This window comes from Lissotriton helveticus, chromosome 5_1, assembly GCF_964261635.1.
Source record: "Lissotriton helveticus chromosome 5_1, aLisHel1.1, whole genome shotgun sequence".
Taxonomy (NCBI): Eukaryota; Metazoa; Chordata; class Amphibia; order Caudata; family Salamandridae; genus Lissotriton; species Lissotriton helveticus.
In genome coordinates this window covers 706,853,859-706,876,709 of record NC_136065.1, presented here as the reverse complement: position 1 = coordinate 706,876,709, position 22,851 = coordinate 706,853,859, and the positions used below count along the sequence as shown (strand labels likewise).

Here is a 22,851-nt window from a genome sequence, read left to right as displayed (position 1 = left end):
TAATTATAGATTTGCCGCATTTGGCACATAATCCATCATCTAATGCATAATCGGAAGATGTTAGCAAAAAGTTAATTTTGTTTGTAGTTCAAACGGTTCAAAAGTTTCTAAAAACTCAGCAACAAGTGCTGCCACTCAGTGGAAGACTCTTTACAAAGCCGGACTGCTCACCTTTCTATTGCTTATTACTAGAAAAGGGTGTTAAACTGGCACTAATTAGGTGCAACCAATCCCCAGACAGTGTTAAAAATGTAAAAATGTCAAAATAATTAAGCAATACAAATATAAAATGTGCCACACCATGCTGTACAATAAGTTTTTTCTTGCCACATAATTTACTAAATCCTGCCTTATAATTTGGCCCTCCCCTGGTGCGTAATTCCAGTGACCCTGCTTATATCCTAATGTCATACTTATAACCAAAAGCATTAATGAAAGCAGAAAATTAATTTGGGGAATACTAGTCAAGAAGGTAAGATGCCTGAAATAATATATGCTAGGATGCCCTATTTGGAAATCATACTTGCTGAGAGTGTAGGGGATGCTGATATTTTATACAATATTAATTGTTGGTTGAGGTTTTCAATCGATCAATCAATCAGGGATTTGTAAAGCACAATATTCACCCGTGAGGACCTCAAGCTGCGAGGGGGAATGCGGGCAGGTCCGACTCATCCGTAGAGCCTGGTCTTGAGGCTCTCCCTGAATGCTTGCAGTGTGGGGGTTCATCTGATGCTGAGGGAGAGTTTGTTCTAGGTCTTGGATGTGATGAGGGAGAAGGCTCTTCCTCCTGTTCTAGCTCTGCGGATGGGAGGGATTTCGGCAAGGGCAAAGTCTGCAGAGTGGGGATTTCTCTTGGGGGTGTAGAAGGAGATTCTTTCATTAAGGTTTGGAGGCCGGTGTTGAGGAGGGATTTGTAAGTGTGTGTGAGCAGCTTGAAAGTCACTCTCTTTTCGACGGGGAGCCAGTGGAGGTCTCGTAGGTGCTTGGTGATGTGATCTTGTCCTGGGACGCTGAGGACGAGTCTGGCTGCTGCGTTCTGGATGGTCTGGAGTTTGTGGAATAGAGATTTGTTGATTCCGGCATAGTGGGCGTTCCCGTATTTCAGTCTGCTGGTTATGAGTGCATGGGTAACAGTCTTCCTGGATTCGGGGAGATCAATCTGAAGGTCTTGCGGAATATGCGGAGGGTGTTGAAGCACGTGGAAGATGCGCAGCTTATCTGTCGGTTTATGGTGAGGGAGGAGTCTAGTATGATGCGGAGGTTGCAGGCATGATCCGTGGGTGTGGGAGGGTTGCCAAGGGCAGGGGCCACCAGGTGTCGTCCCACGTGGAAGGAGTGGATCCGAGGATGAGGACTTACGTTTTAACCGAGTTGAGCTTCAGGCATCTGCTGCTCATCCAGGACGTCCTTCATTCCTTCCTGGAAACTGTGTCTGGTGATGTTGGAAACCTTGGTGAGGGAGAGGATGAGCTGGGTGTCATCGGCGTAAGGTACTATGCTGAGTCCCTATTGATCTCTGTAGGTGCTGGCCAGAGTTAAAGTAAAGTTGCAATGGAGCCCATACATGGCTCGCTGTAAGGATTTCAAAGACGTTACTAACCATTTGCAAAGCAATAAGGTCCCGTATCACAGGGGCTTCCTGCTCCGACTTCATTTCACTCATCTAGACAACAGAATTGCTGTCTGAATGCCCCAGGAAGGCCAAGAAGCCTTGTGCTTGCGTCCCCCTCCCCCCCCCCCACTCAAGCCCCAGCCTGATGACCATCAGCCTTCTGAGTTACGAAACCAAGATTTAATCGATGGGAGGGTGGCTGGCATTTTCTTTCAAATATGTGGTGGGGACAGTTATGGCCCATCTATGCAATGGAGAAACTGACTGTTATTATCCAGGACCAGTGCTATATGGTGCTTCTTTACTACTCAGGGGGTTGAAGATCTGCAGGTGAGTGACTGCTATTATGATCCATGGAATCGACCAACAAATTAAGCTCCAATACTTAAGGACTCTTAAGAGCTTCAAATGTCCACATCACATGGTATGGAACCATGCCTTGATCTCATATGGAAAGCAGTTGATATGCTCCCGATTACTAAATTATGGTGAAATAAGCTATGGTTATTAACCAAACTGTGCAATCAATCAATCAACCAGTACTTTTGTACAGCACGTAAGACCTAAAATGGGTGACTGTTTTGGAGGATTTCAAGCTGAATCTGCTCTTATTTATCTATGTATAGCACAGGACGTTTCTGCAACTTTCAGAACATCGGACACCGTCGGCACACAAGCCGAACATTCTGTTGACAACAGTATAGGTGTGAAAACAGAGACCAAAGTTGGCCAGTGTTTGTTGAAAAGGTTATATAGAAACAAAAGAAAGGGCGATAAAGAAGAAACAAAAGCACTTTGAATTCTATTTTAAAGGTTTTCACCAGCATCTGCCAAAACCCAGCTCTATCCTTACAATACATGAAAAATATTTCAACCAGTTTAAAAATGTCCTGGAAACCTCATAACTCTGATAGTCTATTCAGCAACAATGGGTGATTGAGGGTGTCAAAGGCTGCCTGAAAATGAATTGTGTCTGCCTTCTCTAGTATCTTTCACTCAATAATCAATCAATAAGGATTTATAAAGCACTGCAAATCACCCGTGAGGGTCTCAAGGCACTGAAGTTGCTTTGCGGTTATCTGCTCATTCAGTAGCAATGAGGAAAAAATATGGAGAAAGCAGTGAAAACGAGGAAGAGGCAAGGAGAAGGCTCTCAAAAATGGGGGAAAAAGCAAGACAAAGCAGTGAACCATGAAGGAAAAGCAAGAAGAATGCAGTAAAAAACACAGGGACAAAAACAAGGAAAAAGCAGTGACTGTGAGGGAAAAGCAAGGAGAGGGCTCTCAAAAAACAGGGGGGGGGCTGTGAAAAACGAGGTAAAAGAAAGGAGAAAACACTCAAAAATAGGGGAATTAAGCAGGAAAAAGGAAGGAAAAGCAAGGTGAAGGCACTTAAAAAAGGTGGGAAAACGTGGCAAAAGCAGTGAAAACGAGAAAAAAGGAAGAGAAGGCACTCAAAAAACGGCGGAAACGCAAGGAGAAAGCAATGAATATGAGAGAAAGCAGGAAGGAAGCTCTAAAACAAAACAGGAGCGAAAGAACTGAAAAATTAGGGAAAAGCAAGGAGAAGGCACTCAAAAAATGGGGAAAAGCAAGAAGAAAGGTGTGAAAATTAGGTAAAAACAAGGAGAAAGCACTAAAAAAACAGGGGGAAAAGCAAAAGTGATGCAGCAGCACAGGGAGAGTAAGTCATACACTTTAGTATTATCAGACGATCATTTTGGGGGTCTGAAGGGTCAAGCCCAGATTTCTTAAGGAACAAGTCTCCCTGGAATTTTTCAGCACTATGACCTACAGGTGCTAGTAGAGGATATAGTGTGATTGTAGCCTGTTACATTGAAAAACTGACAATTTAACTTTTGCTGTTTGGGGGATGAACAAAACGCTGACATCTTTCTCACTCAAAACGCACACTTATGCAACCTTGGCTAAGTTAATGTCAACATAGACCGTCATATGCTGAAAAAAAATAACAAAATGATGCAAGGAATGCTTGAATTAATCTCAGCCACTAGTGATTGCTCAGGCCTTAGTCTTCTGTCCACTATGTTACTCTCGACAGAAACCTGGCACAAGCAAATCAGACTTGGTCCCAACTCCAGTAGGAAAAGTTCAGCCTGAACTGCTAAGCCCAGTTCACCTCCAGACGGGAAAACAAGCAACTTCAGCCCTGTATCAGCTTATGTAGGCCTTGTAAGTGAGGTACAGCCTGAGTTCTGGGGCACAGTGATCACTGGACCCACTTCTGGACATACCTATCATGTCTACTGCAACAAAGTATATAGTGATACATGCTTAAAGCCAAATTATAGTCTACTTTTTTCACCCACAATGCGATTCTAGACAGAGAGCTATATGCATAGCTATATACAAATCAGTCTACGTCCTGCTCCAAAAGGAACCGTCAAGCTCAAATCTGGAACGGGTCCCCTCCAGAAGGGAACACAAGCAGGGCCAGATTGGTTTCGACCTACTTAGGTCTGTCCATAAGGTGGAGCTTGAATCGTGTGGCGGATAGCCGCAGCGGTTAAGCAGTTAGAATAGAAATCTGGTATCAGGCTGTTTTTTTGGCAATGTGTTCTTTGAGGGTGAGAGTATTGCCCAAAGTGAATTGAAGTATTTAGACATTTGATGAAAGTTTGGGGTGAATACGTCAAGGTTCCTTAATTGATCTAGGTTTGTACTGTTTCCTGCTTGCCGTTTTTTTGCAAATAAAAGGAATGATGTGTTGGCTGGGTTGAGCTTCAGGTAGGTGCTGGACATCAAGATGCGGATGTTTGAAGTAGAGGAGACTTTCAAGGATAATTGTTTATCATCAGCATATTGGCGATTCCTGTTGCTGTTACCTGTGAGGAGAGCCTCAATGCAAGATGACAGTTGACAGTATGGAACCCTAGCGGACTCCTCATGTGATAGGGGTCTTTATGGACCTGGAGCTGCCCATGTGAACAAACTGGTGTTTGTTAGGAAGGTAGGAAGAGAACCAGTGAAGGGCATTGCAGGTGAATCACATTTGAAGCTCTTGGGTGTAGATGAGAGGAGGATGTTCAACTGTGTCAAATGCAGCAGTGAGGGTCAGCAATAACAGGAGGTAGGGATCTTCCACTGTAGTCAGGAGGGCATCGTCTATGACATGTAAGGTAACAGTTTCCACGCTGCACCGTCATTTTAATCCAGATTTGTATTCATGGAGAAGATGATTATCATTAATGTGATTTTGGAGTTGAGCGTAGTTTGCTTTTTCAATGGTCTTGCGAATGAATGGTAGGTGAGTGATGGGTCTGTAGTTTTTAATGTCACCAGGGTCTAGTTTAGATTTGTTTCGGAATGGAGGATCTGACCTGTCTTTGGAGCTTCTGAGAAGATGCCTTCAATGACGGAGGCATTTGCAATGGTGAGTAGGGGAAGGGGGGGAAGGCCACAAGCTAATCAGTTGACTTAACAGAACTTTGATTACGCACACACCAACATTGCTGCATTTTCTTTAAGACACCTTGGAAACAGACTTTGACAGCCCACTTAATAATAAAGAATGTGATACAGCCCTGACATACTCACAGAGGGTCTCTCGGAATGCTAGGTTGAAATTCCCGCATACTTCTGCATATTCCCTACCGCTGCTGACACCTGTACCAGATGTGGCACCCTGGGGCTGAGCCTGAGGTATATGCTTTGGGAGTGCTCCACAATCCAGGGGTACTGGAGCACAATCCTATTAACCATGAATTAGGTTACAGGGATCACAGCACACTAATGTTGGAGGAGGTCGCTCCTGGTAATTGCACATGATCAAGTAAACACAAAACAGGAACACGGCTCCTAGACCTGGCATCAGAGCTACGAAACTTGTCACAGCTTGCTAGAAACTGCTTGGAATGGCCTAGCACTGGCATGGTACCTTTATCCAATGGGCTAGATCAGAGACAGTAGCCTTGCACCGCAAGGAGATTAGAGGCTTAAGACGCCACCAGATTGCTCAGGGATGGGAGAGTTTACTTTCATGATTAATAGACGCCCCCTCAGACTCCTAGGACTCCGCGGCAATGGAACCACAGCCTTTCCTCCAAGCCGAATGGGGAGTGTTCAGCTTATCTTGGTGTCTGCATGTTGTGCTGAAGGACTTCAGTATCAGGAGGTCATTGAGAGTTCAGTTTTTCTTCGCTGTTTGCTGACGTGGCATTTATTGCTAGCAAGATCTTTAGATTCCCGGAAGGTTTTGGCTTGTAGGTGAATGTGTGAGTTTGAGGGTGGATTGTCCCATACTTTTCGCAGAAGGTTTTTGAAGTCCAATAGAAGGATATTGGTATTGGACAGGGAGTTGGTAGGGTCAGAGAGGAGTTCAAGCATTAGGTTGTCTATGGAGAAGTCTTTGAAGTATCTGAAGGTTTGGTGTTTTTTTTTTTGCATTGACCTTGATTTGTTGATAGAAAGCTGAGCAGGAAGATAGGGATGGCGAAGTAGCCGGTCCAGTCCATTGGTATGGGTGGTTTGCATTGGATTGTTGGTTATGCTGGGAAAAAGAGGTCGAGGACTTGGCCTTTGGTGTGTTGGTTGGGTGACATGCTGTACCAGGTTGAGTGTGGCTATGAGGCTGATGGAAGTGTTACTTGTTTTATTTGAGCTTTTGTTGTCTGGGAGGTAGAAGGTGGTGTAGACATGATGGATCAATGACATGGTAAAGAGATTTGATAATTTATCATTTAAGACCTTGTTCTACCTGTAAGGCCTGTAGATGAGATGGAAGGTGGGATCTGAGTTGCAGTGAGTGAAAAATGGTTTGTCAGCAGCTCCATGGAGTTCAGGCTTCCTTGCTTCCCTAAGGTACAGGACTAAGAGGACTTAAGGTTGACAGGAGCACAAAGAAGTTTTAAGTGGGCTCCGGCCAAGGGCCCCTGACTTTCAGGGGGGGCCCTCATAGAGAGGGTTCTGTTCTGCGGATAATCTTGCATTAATGACCTTGCATAACCCTTAAACAGATTGTTTTAAACATCATTTTCTGTTACTTTATTTTTAATGTGGGTGATGAGTGAGAATTTATCACAGACATTTTGCAGAAAAATGTGTGTATGTTTCATGAAACATCCATACAAAACGTTTCTTTTAGATCAAACTGGCCAGTACATATGAAAATGGGAGGCTGTCCCAGAGATTATTTGCAGTAATATTAGTGAGCTGCTGCTGTGTTACAATATTGAAAACACTTGTCATTGTCCCTGAATATTAGTTGCAAACACATTAAGAATTTGGACAAGTATGCCAGTGCACTGTCAGTGACCATGCCAAAGAGGGCACGAAAGAGCTAAATTGGATCATACACTCAAATCTGTTCTGAACATGGGCGCCCAAAATATGTTTGAACCGAGGCCCTGAAAATCCTTAAGATATCTCTGCAGGGGGACTTCTACCTTCTTATCTACATGATCCATATGAAGGACGCAGTAGCCTGTGGGAAGAAGAAAGTCTTGGATATGCAAAGATGTGAGGGTGAACCATGTTTCTGTGATGAAGAGAGCATCAAGCTTGCGATAGTTGAAGAAGTCTGCAATTTACAGTGCTTGGGTTACTGCACAGCGAGTGTTAATGAGCATGAGACTGAATGTGTGTTCTGTGATTTGAAGGTCTGGGAAAGCTAGTGGGATGTGCACTTGGTTGTGTCTATGTGTTGTAAGAATTGTATGTGAGAGTTTGTGTCATCTGGGTGTGATTCTCGGGATTTGCAGTATAGGGTGCTTGTTGAAGCACATTATTACATCCTACCCTGTTGGTTTCAGTGGAGCCGGGGTCTGTCTCAAATATCTGTCTGGCCATACTAGGCCCAATCAGGCAATGTCCTTGTCTTTGTTCCCCCTTGGGTATGTCTCTTCTCTGTGACAGCTCTACCTTTTTGATGTCCTGTTAAATTGTCAACCTTCTAACTATTGTTTTGCATTATATTTTGATACATCACAATTATACACAGTCTTTACTTAATTCCACATAGTCTCATTTCCCAGTGCATTATGGTCATAGTAGTAATTCATATGTAATACATATAATCATTGTTTGCATTCACTGCAACTCCGGATACATATTTTTGTGTTTGTAGCTGAAAGGAGGGTAGCGGTGCCTGTTTACTATCTAGTGTACATCTATGACTCAATGTTTTACTTTATACATATTATTTAAAGAATATAGGCACGAAAAACAACATACTGTACATTTAGAATTAGGATGAGGATATAACTACTAACTGGTCAAATGAATCATTCGTGTTTACCTGTTCTTCTTTCTCCTTGTCTTTCGTCTTGATTTTACAAAAACTGCCATCTCGAGCAGGAATAACCGAGATTTGATGCAGTGGCATGTTCATCACAGCCTCCTGATTAATGATTTCATTCAATTTAAAGATGTATTGAAATTCACATTTTGGACCACTGCCGTGGCTAGAATCTGCAGGAATAAAAACTACATTTGTGACATGTCCAGACGCACACCATTTGCTACATACATATATTTCACCACTTATTTTAGGAGAATAACGTTATACTTCAAAGCGGAGTATGACAATAGTATTTGCCTAACTGAAGTCCTATATTATTTCATGCTAAACATCTGTCAAGCTGCAGTCAATAAAAAATAAAGTGTAAGAGAATAAACTTAAGGCCCGAGAACACTGTTAAGGACTTCATAGTTTTCCAACTGATTATGCTTTATCTTATGGCTCTTGGAGCAGTAACACAAAGGTGTGTGTTTTGGGGCACCCCAGAGCAGGTTAGTATTTCAAAACGGGTGATGTGCTGGCTAGGAAGTGACATAGAGAGAGCTCCCTAGCTGCTCTGGAGGAGGCACTCGCTTCCCGAAGAACCCCCAAGGCATACCCCTGCAGGTGGGTAAAGTCACACACTGTACATGTCTGTAGGCGAGGGAATCTTTCCTCCTCTATAAAGTCAGGCTGGTCCCTATATTGAACAAGTTTCTAACTGTCAATTTGACTTTACATGCAGCACTGTCCAGAGTGCAGGTACGAGTTCATACCTGCAAATTGGGTAGCACATTTTTAAATTGTGGTACATTGTTCCGACTTGTCCGGAACACCCAATATAGGGACAGCCAGTGTGGACCAGGCCCACGCGTTGTGTGTCTGCCTTCTGTATGGATTAGTTTGTGGGATACACTACTGCGCAGTGGCCCTGCGCAGACTACCACCCACCTCGGCAGTAACCCTACGGACAGAAAATTTACATTGAACTATATTCGGTTGGAAAGGAGGAAGGATTGAGATGGAGTTTTGTCTTGAAGATTCATAATTTTATGCCAGATGTACGACTATTGGAAATTGCGACTCACAAATTGCGACAATTTGCGAGTTGCAATTTGTGAGTCGCAATTTCCAATGTACAACAGTGTCTAAGACACAGTTTGCGATTCTCAAAGGTCGCAAATTGCATGCCTCATCAATATTCATGAGGCACTCCCAATTTGCGACCACATTGCGAATGGCTGGCCCTCCCAGGTATGGTGGTCTGTTGGGATCAGCAGACCTTCATGTCTGGGACTGCTATTAAATAAAGCAGTTTTTTTTTACATGCAGCTCGTTTTCCTTAAAGGAAAACGGGATGCATTTAAAAAAAAAAAAATGAAATGTTTTAGTTTAATTTTTTAAGGGCAGGTAGAAGTCCCTGGGGCCACTGCCTGCCCCTAAAAAACATTTACCCCTCCATTTGCAGAGTGGAATGGGTCCCTAGGGGACCCCTTTCCCTTTGCGATTGCATTACCACCCTCTAGAAGAGGGTGGTGCTGTTGCAAAACCTTCGTAGATGGCTTGTCAGCTCGCTATTAAGAAGGGAATGCCCCTTCCTACTAGCGAGTCCCTAAACTCTATTTTGCGAGGCGCAATTTATTTGCGAGTCGCAAACTAGTGTTAGTACATGGCCAGAGGGTTTTTGCATGCGCAAATGGTTCACAAGCCCATTTGCGCATGCAAAATCCCGTCGTATATCTGGTCCAAAGTCTCTTATGCCCAGAAGAAGCGTCTCACCACCGCGAAACACGTGTTGGCTGTATGGGCTTCAGTGATTAGTTCTTTATATGCAGAACATTTTCATCAAAAAATTGAAGGACACGGAAAAACCTTATATCCCATTAAGAATTAAATGTACATGAAGGAGGACATTTGTTCAGATACTTTTCTTCATGAATGTTTTGTATCAAATGTGTTTGTTCAGAACAATTGTGTGATTTCAAGTAGATTACTGAAGATAGCAAAAGATACATTTTCAAAAATATAATTAAAATAGTATCATAGTATTTTTTTTACTTCAATTAATATAATATAAATTGGATGCATAATTAGGCTGGCTCCCCACAAACGAATATAGTGTTCTGTAATCCTGCCAACTCTAACATTTGTGTTGAAAAACCTCATCTTAAATCATTTGCAATATTTTCGGATTTTTAGAAAATGCGGTTGCACAGGTGATATATATACGAACGCTGACATTACAAACGTGCATCGAAACAAACTAGTTCTGAATCTGAACTGAACTGAAGGATACTGAAATAAATCTAGTCATAAACTTACTTCAGATGCAGGCCTACATTAGGATTCTAAAAATCACATAGTGATTCTACAGGTCTGAACACTGCATGATACAGTTCAACCAAGTAATATTGGCTTATCTGCAATATTTAAGCCTGCATTTATCAAGCCAGAGGGTCACACCATGCCAGCATTCAAAACCATCATCTTGGTAGAATGCTAACGTAATAATAATCAGTTAAAATGTAAACTACTTCTTCTATAGTAATTGGTACATTCTAAAAAAGAATGTGATAAAAACGCAATCATTAGTGCGCTCGGTTGCTTAATATCACCTTAAAACATCTAAAGGGGCAGATTTACAAGGAACTGACACATCTTTGCATCAGTTTCCTTGCGCCAGTGCCAAATGTCCTTGTGCCACCATGGATGCGCTGTATTTACAATGCAGTGCTCCATGGCACAAGGATTAATAGATGTGTCAGAAATACTGATGCATCTGTTGGCTCAAAAGTGACGCACTGCTGGAGTTGCTCATGAAAGTGACGCAACTCCAGCTATGTGGCACAACAGATAGGTGAGTCCCATACAAAAAGCCCTGCTCTGAGATGTCGTATGGATTTTGATGCAGTGAAGGCGTAGAGTGACGCAGTGAAATGTTGTAAATGTCACTGTGTCAGTTCTACATGGCTTTTTGCATGGGAACGCCCACCCTGTATACATTATACCTGGCGTAGGTATAATGTGACATGGGGCTAGACAACTTGACGCATCTATCTCGATGCGTCACGTTGTAAATTGGCCGCATTGTTTGTGCCACTGTTGCGACAAAAAAGTGACGCATAGCGGTGGAAGGAGGTGCAAGGGGCTTGTAAATCTGCCCCTAAGTCTTTTGAGTAATCTTACAATTTCTTGCAATAGGATCATCTCGGTCTGCAACAAAGCCCAATTTCATCCTCCAAGAAGCAAAAACAAGTTTGCAGGATTTAAAAGTCCACAAGCAGAAATAATTTGGCTACAATATAGAGCACAATGAGGATTATCAGGCTTCAGTGAAACGTCGTTCGCAATAATCAGCAAGTACACCCTATGAACAAAAGTTCGACTTCATCTTGTGGAATGAAGTGCAGTGGGGTCGCTGTGAGTAGAGGGGCGGGGGGTTGCAATGGTCAGAGCATCTGATTTGGTGAATTATTAAAGACTGCGGTGAGACCAGGGCTGATACCACTGCGGTCACCATACACTACTCCCCCTGCTGAGGGATGGGCAAGGCGGTGGCCGGCTGACTGAACCTGCACACAGGCCGCTCCCCTCAGTATAAATCATGAGGCCATGGCTGCGGCAGCTGTCTGCTGAACGTGGGTCTGCAGAGACAGGTATTTATTTATTTAGCACAAAGGTGCTAGAGCGCTTCACAAAGAATTAATTCTCTACATAAATATTACTGATGCTTTAAAATTAACAAATACTATCAAAAGTAGTTATAAAGGTCGACAATTACAAACTGGAGATCTGAGAAGTGATTTCCAATAATTCTCAGCTGTGGCTCCTGTGCACCCTGCGCACTCCCTACCAAGCAACAAGACCATATTCACACCTCCCTCAATTCCCTCTCAGTAACACACAGGCTGCACCATTAGTTCCAGGAACTTTCTATGGCCCCACATTTGCATATGGAGATGAGCAGCTGCCAGTCGATCCTGTTTCTGCTCTATCCACGGGCACTGCTGTAGAAACAATGGACAGGCAGCGCAGGCTAGCAGCAGGGGGGAACGTGAGCAGGAGCGCGAGCAGGTAAGAAGCTCTGAGGTAAGTTTCAGCCAAGACTTGCGCATGGCTGATGCGGTCACCAGGATTCCCACGTTCCGCAGGAGTCCACTTAATAAATAGTGAGTGTACATACATCAAGCACACTAGGTCGTTGAAGTACACTCCGACACGTCTTCAGTGGGTTTGAAGGTTTTAAAAAACTGCGACAGCATAACGCCATGTCTCTCCTACAGGGGCCCAGAGATAACTGTCCGTCCTGGAATCCCAGAGGGTCTGGAGTTCCATGGAGCAGCACTCCAGACTCACATCACCACACTTCTCCCTCTTTACAAAGAATAACAAATAATGAAAGAAACATTGAAGAACATAGTAACAGTGCAATTGAAGGAAAAGAGGTTACAGAACAGAACTATAAATAACAATTGAGGAAACCATCTTAACCAAGGTAAAATGTTACAGAAGTTGAGAGAAATATAAGCAATACCCCTTCCTACGACTCCCCCCAAAAAATATGTAAACAAACAGAAAAAACTCAATCACAAGTGAAACCTTTCCACTTGCTCGGTGTAAATTTTGTATGAACACTCCTCCTCAAAACTCCATGCATATCCCCCCATTAACTTGTTTGGTTGATTGATTACAACTGCTTCTGCCATTGACATCTTTGCAAACACTAGGGTCAAGTGCTGAGTGAGAAATGTTCCACCAAATACCGTCAGTTAGCTTGGCAGCATTTTTTCCTGAGTTCACAAACTTGTATTGGTTCTTTGAATTTGGAGGAGCCTTTCCCCACTAAACAGGGATTCTTGACACAAACCCAGTCGCCTACTCTCATCCTATTTATACGCTTATCGTCAATGTTTACTATCTTTGCGCTAGAAAGATCAGAATTGTGTTTTGCTACATCCCACAATTTACTCACTTTCAAAGTTTTGGGGAAAATTTTAGTCATCCAAAAGGGAAACACCTCTGTGGTTGCTTTTCTGCCGTGCATATGTTCAAATGGAGTCTTCGTCGTGACACTGTGAGGAGTTGTTCTTGTAGCACCAAATGAATTCTTTGATTGCTTTCCCAACGTCCATGTTACATCTCAAAGTGGATTGAATACATTCAACTAGGACTCTATTAAAGCGTTCCACTTTTCCATTACTTTGGGGATGATATAACGGTGTTCTAATGTGTTTAATATTACACTATTCCCTAATAACTTCATTTCAAGGGAAGTGAATTGAACACCGTTATCAGTTAGGATTTCTCCAGGGATGCCTTCCCTCGCGAACACATCTTGAAAAAAAACATTGATCACACTTTTATTTGTTGGCTCCATTACACCTCTAACCTCCACCCATCTAGACAAGTGATCTACCATAACAATGAAATGTCTCATGCACTTGGGAAGGATATGATAAGGTCCTAAGAAATCCACACCTACACGTTGCCATACCCTCCTGGACAAGTAGCAAAATATTCAACTGTCCCTTCAGTTTTCAAAACTTTGTCACTTACTCTGCATTTTTCACAATTATGTACAGAATTATCCATTTCATAGTCCATTTTTGGCCACCAAAAATCTTCCCTTACTCTTCTTTTGGTGGCTGTCGAGCCTGAATGTGCCAATTCAATTATGCGTTTGTGAAAGCAAGTGGGTGGAATCAATTTATCACCAAGCATTAACTTACCCCTCTCCAATGCCAATTTGTCAGAAACCTTACAGAATATTTGTAACTTATCAGACAAACTTCTTTCTTTAGGCCAACCTGGACCAATCATTCACAAAATATCTTTCAACACAGCATCATTGTTCATCTCTTGTATCCATTCACTCTCTTCCTAGCAAATGCTGGAATCGCCAATCTCGGCGACAAAGCATTCTTCAATTTCTGACTCCCAATCATATTCGCTGAGGTCCTCAATTTGAAGTCTGGAGAGGCAATCTGCCCTGGTGTTTTTCCCGCCAGGTATGTACTCTACAGAAAATGTGAATTCTAATAGTCTAGAAGAAAGTCTGGCAATGCGAGCAGTAGTGCGTTTTAATTTCCTCCCAGATAAAATGTCTACTAAAAGGCGATGATCAGTCCTCAAGATGAATGGTCTCCCCCACAGGTAAGCTCTGAATTTTTCTACACGCATGCCAAAAGTTCTTTTTCCATGACAGAATACTTGCATTCTGGTGAACGCAATGTTCTTGAAGTGAAGCCTACAGTTGTTTCACGTGTGTCATTTAGCCGAGTTAATACAGCCCCTAAACCAGATGCATCCACAGTGACAACAGTCTTTCTTCCTTCTACAAAAGATTGTAAAGCCCTTTTTAACTCTCTCAAATGTGCTTTGACACAATTCTGACCAAACAAAGTCTTCTCCTTTTTTAAGCAAAAACTTGAAACATTCAGTGATAATGGCGAAGTTCTGCTTGAATTTTGCGTAAAATTCACATAAATCTAAAAATGACAATAATTGTTCTGTATTCTGTGGGGCAGGGGCATCTACAATACTTTACACTTGGCTAGGTATAGGTTTCACAACCTGTTCTGAAAATATATGTCCTAGATATTCAATTTATCTTGTTTTGAATATATATTTGTCTTTTCGTAGTGTGGCACCCCTTTTCTCCAAATCATTATTCAATGCATAATCATGTTCATGTTCAGTGACAGCAAATATTAAAATATAGTCTTGAAAGATGACAACATGTTCCATGCCAATGAACATGTCTGTCATGAGTCTCTGAAATGGGGGCGTGGCTTGGACGCCGATCGGGATGGCGGCGTGAGCTCGCTGCTCCGCGCGGAATCCCGCTAATTCTCCTGTTTTTCGGGACCCTAGGCGACCCGGAGACGACGTTCCTGCCCTCTGAAGGGTGAGGGGACTGCTGGCCGTAATCGGTGAATCGCTGGGGGACTGCTGGCCCCGAGGAGATCGAGGAAGAGGCGGCCGAGGTGTAGCCCGGGGTGTGAAGAAAATGGCGGCGAGGTGGTCGGACGGTCCCGAGCTTCGGCCCTGAGTCCGGCTGTCGCCAAGCAGAGAAGGACCCTGCACCCGGCTGCTCGCAGCACTGGGATTGGCGGCGCGACGTCCTGAGACCGGGGGACGCTGCCCGACTCACCCAGGAGATCGGGGGTTCTCGTCGGCCGCCGTCCCACGACTCATCCTCCCCCCACGGGTCCAGTGGGGGTGACGGACCGGGGCTCATCCGACTGGTCATTGTTTTTGAGACCATTGGCGGTGGCATTGCATTGCCCGGTGCCCGGTAATCAGCACGGACCCACGAGAGCGCCCGCAGTACGGGTGGCCGGACTTGTGACGCAGCACCCTAACATGGCGGCGACCGGAGGGCCGATGCCCGGGAGCCATGAGGGGGACTCGGCGACATCGGCCCGGCTGAGTGAGAGTCCCTCCCCGGAGCTTGACCAGGAACAGCGGCTGAACCGGCGCTTGGATGCCATCCTTGAGGCGATCACCTCCACCAAGGAGGCGTTGCACAACGACATTGCCCAGGTGGCCACGGGCCTGGGGCTGCTACGCGCGGACCACGCAAAGCTGGCGGATCGGGTCAAGGAGCATGACCAATTGTTGCTGGACCTGAAGCCCTCGGTGGTGACCGCGGAGCGCAGGATTACAGACATTTTGGCCCGACTGGACACTCTGGAGCGGAGGGCGGAGGATGCCGAAGGCCGCAATAGGCGGAACAACGTGCGGGTCATGGGCCTGCCGGAACGGATTGAGGGGGAAGATGCGGTGGCCTACATGGAGAACTGGTTCCGCACTGTGGTGGCGCCGGAGGGGCTTACTCCATTTTTCACTCTGGAGCGAGCTCACCGGGTGCCCGCTCGCCCGCTGGGACTTGGCCGCCCCCCCCGACCAATGGTGGTGCGGCTCCTCCACTACAAAGACCGGGACCTCCTCATCCAGCGGGCCAGGTTGTCGGGCCCTTATGGGGTGGAGAACAGCAAAGTGACGATCTTTCCGGACTATACGCAGGCGGTCCAGAAGGCCAGAGCATCGTTCCTTGCTGTGAAGAAGGAGCTCAGGGAGGAAGGCATTCAGTACTCCTTGCTTTACCCGGCCAAGCTGCGGATTATCATGGATGGCACCACACACTTTTTCCAGACTCCGGATGAAGCTTGGCAATGGCTTGAGTCGTACAGAGCAGGGACGGACAGACCGCACCAAAGTAGGCGAGACCAACCCAAGCAGACCCGGGTGCGGCAGTCACAACGAATCAGGTCCCGTAACAGGCGCCAGCGGGAGAAGCGGGAGGCTCAAATGGCGGCGGAGAAGAGGGATGCACTCGCGGCGACGGCGGCCATTACAGGGTCACAACAGAACAGTGAAAGGGCCGAAACGGACTCGGGAGGAGAAGGCAGCAGAACAGGAGAGGATCTTTCGGAAGCAGAGAGCCAGAAGGGGCCGACAGTGACCCCACAGACCTCGGATGAAATTTTCTGCGGCTAAGATAGACTTTGGCCTGGATCGGGACTTCATGGTAGGGTGATATCCTGTTGCTGGAGGCCGGGTCGCCGGGTGGGGGAGCTGAGTGTATTGGAGGGGATGAAGGGCGGGACGCGGGCTCCGCTAGCTGGGGTCGGCGGCGACTCACCCCCCCTGGGCCCTTAAGGTCGACTGTGGTGGAGACCACAGGATAAGTGTGCGAGAAGTTGGATCAAGGTTTGGATGGGGGCGGCCATTGGGTTCGTGTGCTCTGTCCTGGGGAGTGGGGTTTGGGGTATGTTTCAGTTTTGGGGTTGTTTGGGGGGGGGCAACTGCATTGGGGGGGTCATGAACCGTTGGAGTTTAATTCGGATTGTACGGACTTGGTATGGGGACATTACCTAATTTGAAATGCCTAACGTGGAATGTCCGGGGGCTGCGGACTATGGTGAAACGTCACAAAGTACATGCATACCTGGTACGCAGGGGGGTTCAGATAGCTATGCTCCAGGAGACTCACCTCACCAAAAAAGAGTGCGCTGCCTTGCAGAAAAGATGGCGGGGCCAGGTTTTTGGCACCACTTATTCAGCGTATGCCAGGGGGGTCTTGATCTGGGTGAGGGCGGGGATACCCTTTCAGGTGTTGAATCAGGTAATGGATCCGGATGGCAGGTTTGTAGCGGTGGAGGGGAGATTATACGGACAGGATGTGGTTTTATGTTGTGTTTATGCACCGAACACGGACCAAGGCCGATACTTTGATAACCTCTCGGGGTCCTTGGCCTCTTTCCTGGCGGGTCCGATAGTGCTAGGGGGGGACTTCAATTCGATTACGGATGTGGCTCTGGATAGGTCCCATCCCCCCTTAGTAGACTCTCCTGTGCGCAGGCTGGCCGCGCACAGGAAGGACTGGCAAGACCGGTGGGGGTTGCTAGATGTCTGGAGGGAGAGGCACAGGGGAACCAGGGATTACTCCTTTTATTCCGCTCTACATGATTTACATGTCAGGATTGATTCGGTGCTTTGCGGGAGCTCCCTTGCCCCATTGATTACCCATGCTGAGTACCTTGCTAGGACGATATCCGATCATAACCCCCTGTTGGTACATTTTCAATGGCAGAGGGAGCGCTCCGTAATACCAACATGGCGGCTTCGGCCGGAGACGCTAGAGGATTCTGTGTTCGCCGATGCGGTCCGGCAGGGCATTGATAGTTATTTCGGTGTGAATGAAGGAACAGCGACGTGCAGGTCTGTTGAATGGGATGCACTGAAAGTGGTGGTGAGAGGGGTGTGCTTGGGCAGGTTCTCGAATGCTCGAATGTCTGTGCTGAATGATTTAATGAAAGCGGAAGACACTTTGAGGGACCTGGAGCGCCGCAGGCCAACTAGGCCGGGTATACGGGCCCAGTTATTGGAAGCGAAGGAAGCGGTAGCCGCGGAGACGGAACGTTTGCGCTGCTATGATTATAGGCAGTACATTGTCAGGGCACACGCAGAAAGGGACAAGGTGGGTACCCTCTTGGCCAGATTAGCTAACCCGGAACTTAGGGGTTGCCCGGTCCTCAGCATTATTGACGCGCAGGGAGGGATGGTGTACTCCCAGGCAGCTGTATTGGACCGCTTTCGGGGTTACTATGAGGAATTGTACCGGAGTCAGCTGGGAGTGGGGGTTCAGGACATCGTGGAATACCTGGGGGAGAGGCCGCTCCCGGTCTTGGACGACGACGACGCGGGGAACCTGGGTAGCCCGATCACGCTAACGGAAATTCGAGTGGCTATCAAACATATGGCCCGTAACAAGACGCCCGGGGTGGACGGACTCCCAATCGAGTTCTACCAGCAATATGTAGACGCTCTGGCGCCCAGGCTGCTGGTGGTGTATGCGGAGGCCTTCGAGAAGGGGGCATTGCCTGCCTCCATGCGGGAGGCCTTGATAGTGCCACTCCTCAAGCCTGGCCGGGATGCCACGGACGTGAGGTCTTATCGTCCGCTGTCCATGCTGACGGTGGACTATAAGATCCTGAGTCGCATCCTAGCTACTAGACTGGCCCCGCACATGACGGGCCTGGTGCACAGGGATCAGGCCGGGTTTATACCCACAAGGAGCACGGCGATGAATATCCGCCGCCTGGTGGGAATAATGGACGCCATCTTGGATGGGGAGGGATCGCCGGCGGTTCTGTCCGTGGATATTGAGAAGGCCTTCGATAGTCTGGAATGGCCTTTCTTGGATGGAGTGCTGGAGCGGTTTGGCATGGGCGATGGATTTCGGAGGTGGACGAGAGTCTTGTATAATTCGGCGACGGCGAGAGTTCGATTGGGCGGCTTGGTGTCTGCAGCGTATCCGGTTGGCAGGGGAACACGACAGGGGTGCTCTCTCTCCCCTCTGTTGTTTGCCCTGGCGATGGAACCCTTAGCGGTCCATGCGAGGTCAGGCGATCGATATGCGGGAATAGTGAGTGACGGGCGGTGGCATCACATATCGCTCTATGCGGATGACCTGCTCCTGTACCTAGCTGACACTTCGGGGGCACTGGTTGGAGCGATGGATCTGCTGTCCGAGTTCGGCCGATTGTCAGGCCTTAAGGTCAATTGGGCAAAGACCTGCGTGTTTCCATTGAGAGCGGGATCTCCAGCCCCTAGTAGCGACCTGGGTGTGGCGTGGGAACCCTCTTGCATCACCTACTTGGGTGTCCGCATTTACCACTCGGCTGCTGACCTGTTGGAGGGTAACATTGGCCGTTGTGTCCGGTCACTACGGGGCAGCTTGTCTTTCTGGTCGACCCTCCCGCTGACAGTCCTGGGCAGGATAGCATTGTTGAAAATGGTGGCGCTCCCCCGCTTCCTTTATTATTTCCGAACGCTACCTGTCTGGATTCCCCAGGGGGTGTTTAGGGAACTGCGGTCAATGATTATTGGCTTTCTATGGGGGCATGGCCGACGCAGGATAGCCTTGAGCACGCTACTTCGCCCCAAGCTGGAGGGGGGCATGGCCGTACCCGATCTTGAGCTGTATTATTTAGCAGCGCAGTTGCAGGTCCTTACGCAGAACGTGGCCAGGGTGTTCCGGGGGCCGGAGGAGGACCGGGGTCGGGGGATACGGCGCCATGTGCTGTCGTACATTATTATGCAGCAACGGCTCGAATTACGGGCCCTCACCATGGAGGAGCGAACGCTTCGGCTGTGCTGGCAGAGGAGCCTCCGGAGGGCGAGGGCCTCGCGGCCTTATGCCCCGGAGATCCCGATTGGGATGTTGACAGCTCTGCCGCACGGAGGGGATTGGTCCCCGTTGATGGAGTGGGAGGCCGCGGGGCTACAGGTGGTGGGTGACTTGTATATAGATGGGGCGTTGGCACCGTTCGACGTGCTCCGGGACCAGTTCGGACTGCCTGAAGGGGGCTTCCTGCTACACGCGGCTGTAGTGTCTGCCATGCAAAAGCACTGGAAGGAGGGGCTCCTGGAACCTACGACGACTATGGCGTGCCAATATGTGGTGATGGCGGCTGGTACCTTCAAAGCTGTGACGTGCCTCCATAATAGGATGCTGCACGACGGGCTGGAACCACTCCATGGGCTCAAAGCTAAATGGGAGGGGAGCATTGGCCGGCCCATACCGGATACGGCATGGGGCCATATCCTGCGACGCACGTGGAAGGGCACCAGGAACGCGCGCTTTCAGCAGGTTCATTTTTATGTGCTCCATAGGGCCTATCTAACTCCGGAGAAACTACAGCGGCACTTTCGGGTGCCGGATGCCTGTTGCCCCCGGTGCTCGTCCCTTGGGGCGGACATGGACCACTTGTTTTGGGGGTGTCCACAACTGGGAACTTATTGGGCTGAGGTAGGGGAACTCCTGAATGAAGTGACTGACAGGGAGGTAGACTTCGACATGGCGACGTGTCTCTTGCTCTGGTTCCCGCATACTAAGCACACCAAGGTGACCAGTAAATTCATAGATCTGGGTCTGATATTGGCTCAAAGGGAAATATCGTGGCACTGGAAGGCCAGGGGGGGTCCCTCACTGCGTAGATGGAAGAATGAGTTGCTGAGATGGTCTGACTGCGAGAGCGTGCTCCGGATGAAGCAAGCGGTGAAGTTGGGGAATGAGAAGGCTCTGGATGCGGCCCGTGCGTGGGAGTTAGTGGTACAGGCTCTGCGTGATGCTTTGGTTGTGGATGTGGACGGCGAGAACTAAGCCGCTGGACACCGCAGGGCGAACACAGCAGTATGTCATTCAGCACTGTAGTGGAACCATCCAATTCGGTGGAGCGATGCGCACACCTTTGCAGTTGCCAAGGGGGGGGGGGGCGTTGGGGGGATTAGTTGTAGAGGGGTTTGGGGGGGGCCGGAAGCCATTGAAGGGTTGCTGGTGGGGGCCTGGAACTACTGGGACAGGGGGTATTGAGTGGCGGGAGGCCTGATTGGGTGGGACGGCCTGGTACGAAGGCCCATATAGCCTTGGGCAGGCCCCGATGGGGGCAACTACGTTGATACCATGGGGATGGCTGACGGGAATGTTGTTGCGGGTGGGGGGGTAAACGCAGATACGTAAATCGACCTTCCGCCGGGGTCCCAATGGGACGTACACTATGCTGTGCTCCTCCAGAGCGAACTGATGTGCCGCCCGGCCTCCGGGATGCGGGCTGAATGGCTGTGTACAACCGTGAACTGTTATTGGATGGGGGGGCCCGCAAGTGCACTGGCTGTTTCCTTTACCTGCTGTTTATAACTCTGCAATAAAAATATATTTAAAAAAAAAAAAAAATGAGTCTCTGAAATACAGCGGAAGCAATGCCGCATGGCATTCGGCAAAATTGAAAAACTCCATCTGGATTTACAAAAGCTGTTAGATGACGGGAACTCTCAGCTAGTACGACTTGATGATAGGCTGATCTTAAGCCTTATTTGCTAAACCAACTAGATTGACCAACCTTGGTTATTAGATCTTCTGTTCTGGATAGGTAGTTGTCCACCCATAAAGCTTCATTTACACTTCTCATATCAACACACATGCAAAGTTCTCCTTTTTTTTCTTTGCTAAGACTATGGGAGACAACCACAAAGTTCCTTCTGTTCTCTCAATGATGCCTTGCGCACACATATCATTAAGCATTGTAGAAAGATCTCCTCTTACACTCAATGTTACGCAATTTGTGTTTGACTGGTGAAACATCGTGTTTGACTTTGATGCAATTTACAAAATCTGAAATTTTACCTAACTTGTCTTGGAAGACCTTAGAGAATTTTTCAACCCATACATTTTTACTGTTGCACACTGATCCTAATCTATTTTTCTCGAATGAAATAGGTTGATACAGACCTAGTCTTATTGTAATGTCAAATTTAGCTTGGTGAATTAAACCTAAAACATTGATTCCTCTTCTAGCGAAGTATACTTTTCCTTTAATTAAAAAGCCAAATTCAAGAAACTGGGGTAAATTAAATAGGGATATCTTTATCAAGATTCTAACTGAGAATGCCTCCTTTCCCGGCCCAATTTTCGTAGCTGACATGGATGTAATACATAATTGGTTACTTAATTCCATTGATGTTTGCCTTCCACCTTCAGCCAAGAAGATGAAGAACCACAGGCCACCGGCCCCCTGGTTCTCGGAGAATCTAAAAGTGGAGAAAGGCAAATGCAAAGTGTCTGAGAGACACTGGAGAAAGAACTATGCCCCAGATACTAAATTAGCCTATACGTTGGCAAAAAGAAACTATCATGCACTTTGTAAAGCTGCACGGGCAGAGCATGTGACATTCACTATTTCTAAGGCTCAAAACAATGCCAAAACACTATTCAAGCTTGTTAAAAAACTATCGGGCGCAATGTGTCTGCCTAAAGCTCCTGGCCTCACTGAATTACAATGTGATGACCTTGCTAGGTTCTTTCTCCACAAAGTGGAAAATATCTATGGTACATTGAAGGAAGCCCAACCAGTTGATGGGCAACAGCACATGAAGAATCCCGATCAGCCTATTACTAGTATGGATCTTCAAGCTAGAACAACTTTGACATCCATTAGCAATCTTGAAACCTGGGCCACCTCTAGATATTAATTCTTTTAAGCCAATTTTAGATAGTCTTGAATCTGGTTCCCCTAGGGACCCTGTCCCTTTTTCTGTGCTACAGAAACTTGAAACGTCATCTTTGCTGCTAATTATGGAGTTGCTTAATGCCTCCCTAATGGAGGCTAAGGTACCATCTGCTTGGAAGCATGCAATGGTTCTTCCACTTTAAAAAAAAGTCAACGCTGACCCTACGCAACTGTCTAATTTCCAGCCCATTTCTCTGCTCCCGGCCTTCTTGAAAATGTTGGAAAAACATGTCAACATTCAATTATCATCATTTGTTGAATCGCATAAATTCCTGTATAGCTCACAGTCCAGTTTATAGACCAGGCATTTCAACGGAGACTACCTTATTAGGAGTCACAGAAATCTTACGCAACCGTGTGAATAATGGTGATACCGTGGCACTTATACTCCTTGATCTAAGTGCTGCATTTGACACAGTCTCT

General features: G+C 47.0%; 1 protein-coding gene across 5 annotated transcripts in view; it reads right to left on the bottom strand.

Annotated features, from left to right (window-relative positions):
• The window catches only part of LOC144754853 (uncharacterized), a 979,506-nt gene that overhangs the window by 590,598 nt on the left and 366,057 nt on the right, over positions 1 to 22,851 (bottom strand). For all 5 annotated transcript variants that reach the window (XM_078643112.1, XM_078643111.1, XM_078643113.1 and 2 more), the window contains one exon: positions 7,871 to 8,043. In XM_078643112.1, the coding sequence (XP_078499238.1) occupies positions 7,871 to 7,963 (93 nt within the window). In that variant the 5' untranslated portion in view covers positions 7,964 to 8,043. The remainder of the gene's footprint in view (positions 1 to 7,870; positions 8,044 to 22,851) is intronic.